Consider the following 4,089-nt stretch of genomic DNA (forward strand, 5'->3'; position numbering starts at 1 on the left):
GCCCTAGCTTAATTGGCATGGCTGCTGATGTGGCGCTGGCCAGTCAGCAGTCTATGCGGTCAGAACTGCTTGACGGAGGCAAAACCAGGAGGAGGGTTGACTTTTGCATTGCGTGGTAAGTTTGGGGTATCGGTCCATCGGTTTCGAAGTTCAGAGTTGCAAATTAAACAGAGTGGTTAATTCGAGGTTGTAATGTGGACTTCTCTCTAAACCGAGTGGTTAGTTCAGGGTTGTAATGTGGACTTTTCTCAATATTGATCAGTTTGGGTTTGGCCTCTTTTCTTATTGACTTGTCAAAAACAATTAAATTTTAAAATTGAAGCTATTATCAGAGGGTAAATAATTCTTTTGTTTATAGGTGGAAAGTTCACGACGGTTTCGTATCTTGCGATCCTGGGATGAAGATGGGTGCGTCCAGAATGCTCTATATACTCCCTCAGTTTTTATTTACTCCGCATATTAGCTTTGGCCTAAGTCGAACTTTATAAAGTTTGACCAAGTTTATCGAAAACAATCTAAACTTTGACAATAACAAATATACATAATATATTGAATGATGATTCTAATGGTATTGATTTGGTATTGTGGATGTTAATAATTTTTGTATAAACTTGGTCAAAGTTTACAAAGTTTGACTTGAGACAAAGCTAATATGCGAAGTAAATAAAAACGGAGGGAGTATGTTTATGTGCTGCATAATTTATCTGGAAGAACCTGTTGTCTTGTCCCAGCCCTTTCGACAATTTCTTACTTTTGTTGTTTTTTATTGTAGGTACCGTGTTGCTGAAATTGAATGGTTCCAAGATGTTTCTTTACCAGAAGGATCACAAGAGAGAAGAGATGTAAAAACTAATTACCTTATCAAATTTATCTCCTTTTGTTACCAGAAGTGCTTGAAGAAGTTTCAACTGTGGTGGAATATGTCATTCTATCTTCTAAAACCAAAAGAAGTAAAAGGAAAACAACTATATGAAAATAGATAGTTCTTTGCCAGCACATCTCAAACTTTATACGCATATCTACTTACACAAGAGCTGATAACTGCTCTTAGTAAGTGGTTTTGTGACAAATACATAATACTGCAAAAAGCTACAAGTACTGTGGAAAGTGGCGTACATTTCTTTTTTCCAGTATAATTCATGCATGCGAATTTTTCCAGCATAATTTTACTGTGAAAAGTGGTTTGGCATCCGAATTTTATTTTTTGTACATTGTGTGGCAATTGGTTGTTTCCATTAAGAAATTAATGCCTTGTTTGTGGATTCTTTTCTCTGTGTTTGTGGTTATTGTTCTGCGTGCATCATGCCATCATCTCCACTTCAATGGAAAATAAATAGCATACTTAACCACAATGCAATGGTAAACAGATAATTCTACCTCAACAATTGTATTGAGTTGTATATTTGATCTAATTCTTTGCAGCTAATTGAAAGGGCCAATGAAGCTTCAGAACTGGCTAGGACGTGCATTAGGCGTACCAGAGAAACCATAAGGCCTGGTATGATATTTTGAATACATTGCATGAATATCCTTTTCAATTTAGTGATTCTATTGAACAAAGTTCAAGTACCATGGGAACTGGGTATGATGCATTTCACTCTCAGGCATGCTAGGCAAACCATAAGACCAAGTATGCATAGGTCGTGAAGCTAGGCTTTGGAACCCGTAGTACCTTATGCATATATGTCAGGGTATTAGGATAACAGTGTATTAAGGATTTATTATCTAGGGGCATTATCATCATTTCTCATGGGATGTTATCTTGTACCGGCCAGATTCTTTATAAGGTTATCCTTGTATCGTTGTTCAGCTAAGAAATCAAAACCCAAATTTTATCATGCATTTATTTCTTTATCTCAGTTCTTTAAATTCCAGCATTTTATCTTCTTTGACCTGCAATTTATCCCTGTTCTACTGAATCTTGTTGAATTCCGAGTTCTTGCCGATATCTCCTTGTCAGATCCATCGGGATCCTGCAATGTATACATATGTTTATAGTCTATTTTCTTAAACTTTAAATATTTCTAAATCTTTCGGGATTCTACTTTATTTTGGGGTCTTGACAAATAAGACTGGGCTTTTATAGACCCATGACTTAGGTGCGTCCACCACTGTCAGTACTCACACTCTCAAAACAGTATATGAATGTCCTGCTCTTTGAAAGCTGTGTTTGTTGTTTGGTGCTCAACCGATGCCCACAGTGTTCTACTTTCACCTGTTTTACCGAATGCAGTGGGGCGGGCAAGACGCTTTGATCTTGAGAGCATTCCTGGACCACAGGACCCTGAGAAGTTCAGTTTTTGGGTAAGCCTTGTTCCTGCAGATTCTTAGGTGAAGGATATAATATCTTTGGTGCCATGTACTTATTTCTTTTCTGCAGCTTGTCAACTTGATTAATTTGAGGCCATCGGATAAATTAGAACTATTACGCCTCTGTGATACTCGAGAGGTTAGCTTCAAGGCTAAATTTGCATTGGAACCTTACGGGAGATATCATGTTTTAATGTTGCACTATTTTTTGCCCCTGCAGAGAATATCTCTTAGCCTTAGATTGCTGAGCAATGCAGAACAAGGTTGCCGTGTACAGTAACGGATTATATTTGGCGCACAACCATTGACTAACAATGTTCATTGTAATATTCTTTTATCACATATTCTGATGCTAGTGAAATTCTTATGATTTTGTATGTTCTTTTATTCTCTTACCTGCAAAAAAAAAAAACTATAATTCTTGTACTTGTTCTTATTATTGTGAAACCATTCGATGTTTGGCGGAACACTCGTATTCCTGTAGGGGTGTGGGGTCCAGTATGATATGATGTTTCAAAAATTCTCAAAAGATTCACGGATGTAGTGACTGCGGCGTGGGGGCTTGCGAGTCCTCAGAATAATGGTGGTGGTTCTAGCATACTTCTCGCATCAAGGCAGCCTTCAGCATGTCTGCCCCTCTTCGATCTGGCCATATGTGTTTCGGATCTTCTGCCAGAGATCTTCTTGGATTGCCGTATGAAGCTTCTAGATATCTGAATAGGATGGAATCCGGTCGTGTGCACACATATCCGCCTGTGTGGCTTCATGTCGGTGCGGCGTGATGCTTCGCTAGTTGTTGAAATCACGGGACATGTCGGCATCTCAATTTTCATGGTGTACACTGTTGTGGAGAAGGTCAAGGTGGCTGAGATTAGAGGAGTAGTATTGGCGGAGGGGCTCCTTCAAGGCATTGAAGATTTTGCTTCACGGGGGCCGGTGATCCAATTTGGTGATTGTGAGCCTGGTGTTTGATGATTTGTAGGAGCAGCCTTAGTGGGGGCGGCAACACTGGAGGAATAGTTTGGCGGCACTCCTCGAGTGCGAGTCTTGACTTTCATCGTGAAAACCTAAGGTCTAACCTTTGTTGGTTGTGCTTTGCAATGGCCTTGCTGAAGGAATTGTTTTGAGAGCTCATACTTTCTTCAGGGTGAAAACCTAAATCTTTGATCGGGCGAGGATGATGCTTGTGCACTGTCCCCTTCTTGGAGGAGTGAAGTGCACTGTAGGTCCTTAAACTATTTCAGGGGTGTCACATAGGTCCTCGAACTATAAAAATCGTCATTTAGGTCCTTGAAGTACAGTAAGTGTGTCATCCAGGTCTAAAATCTCACTAACCCCCTCTAAATGGCCAGCTGGCATGGTGAACAGTGCGAAAAATAAAAAATATGAACAAAAAAAATCTGAAAATCTTTGGCATCAAAGATACCCCTGGTGCGTGAATAGTAAAGATGTTCATTGATTCAAAAAAATGTTCGCGAATATGGGAAAAATATTCGCGACTTTAAAAAAGTTCACAAACAATAAATTTGAAAATATGTTCGCGAACCACAAATATTGTTCGTGGGTATGGAAAAAAATGTTCGCGAACCACAAAAATTCCTGACTTTAAAAAATGTTAGAGAACTTTTTATTAAAGTCGCAAATATTTTTTCCGAATTCATCGTTCGCGAACATTTTATTAAAGTCACGAATATTTTTTCCAAATTCATCGTTCGTGAACATTTTTTTAAAGTCATGAATATTTTTTCCAAATTCATCGTTCGCAAACTTTTTTTAAAC

At 38.6% G+C, this 4,089-nt stretch overlaps 1 protein-coding gene across 1 annotated transcript in view; it reads left to right on the forward strand.

The window, feature by feature from the left end:
* Positions 1 to 2,739, forward strand: part of LOC119285898 (LON peptidase N-terminal domain and RING finger protein 1-like) — a 33,964-nt gene extending 31,225 nt beyond the window's left edge. The window contains exons 13-18 of the mRNA XM_037565227.1: positions 359 to 408; positions 773 to 842; positions 1,423 to 1,498; positions 2,234 to 2,304; positions 2,381 to 2,449; positions 2,531 to 2,739. Coding sequence (XP_037421124.1) covers positions 359 to 408; positions 773 to 842; positions 1,423 to 1,498; positions 2,234 to 2,304; positions 2,381 to 2,449; positions 2,531 to 2,590 — 396 coding nt within the window. The 3' untranslated portion in view covers positions 2,591 to 2,739. The remainder of the gene's footprint in view (positions 1 to 358; positions 409 to 772; positions 843 to 1,422; positions 1,499 to 2,233; positions 2,305 to 2,380; positions 2,450 to 2,530) is intronic.
* The last annotated feature ends 1,350 nt before the right edge of the window (positions 2,740 to 4,089 follow it).

Source organism: Triticum dicoccoides, chromosome 4A, assembly GCF_002162155.2.
Source record: "Triticum dicoccoides isolate Atlit2015 ecotype Zavitan chromosome 4A, WEW_v2.0, whole genome shotgun sequence".
NCBI lineage: Eukaryota > Viridiplantae > Streptophyta > Magnoliopsida > Poales > Poaceae > Triticum > Triticum dicoccoides.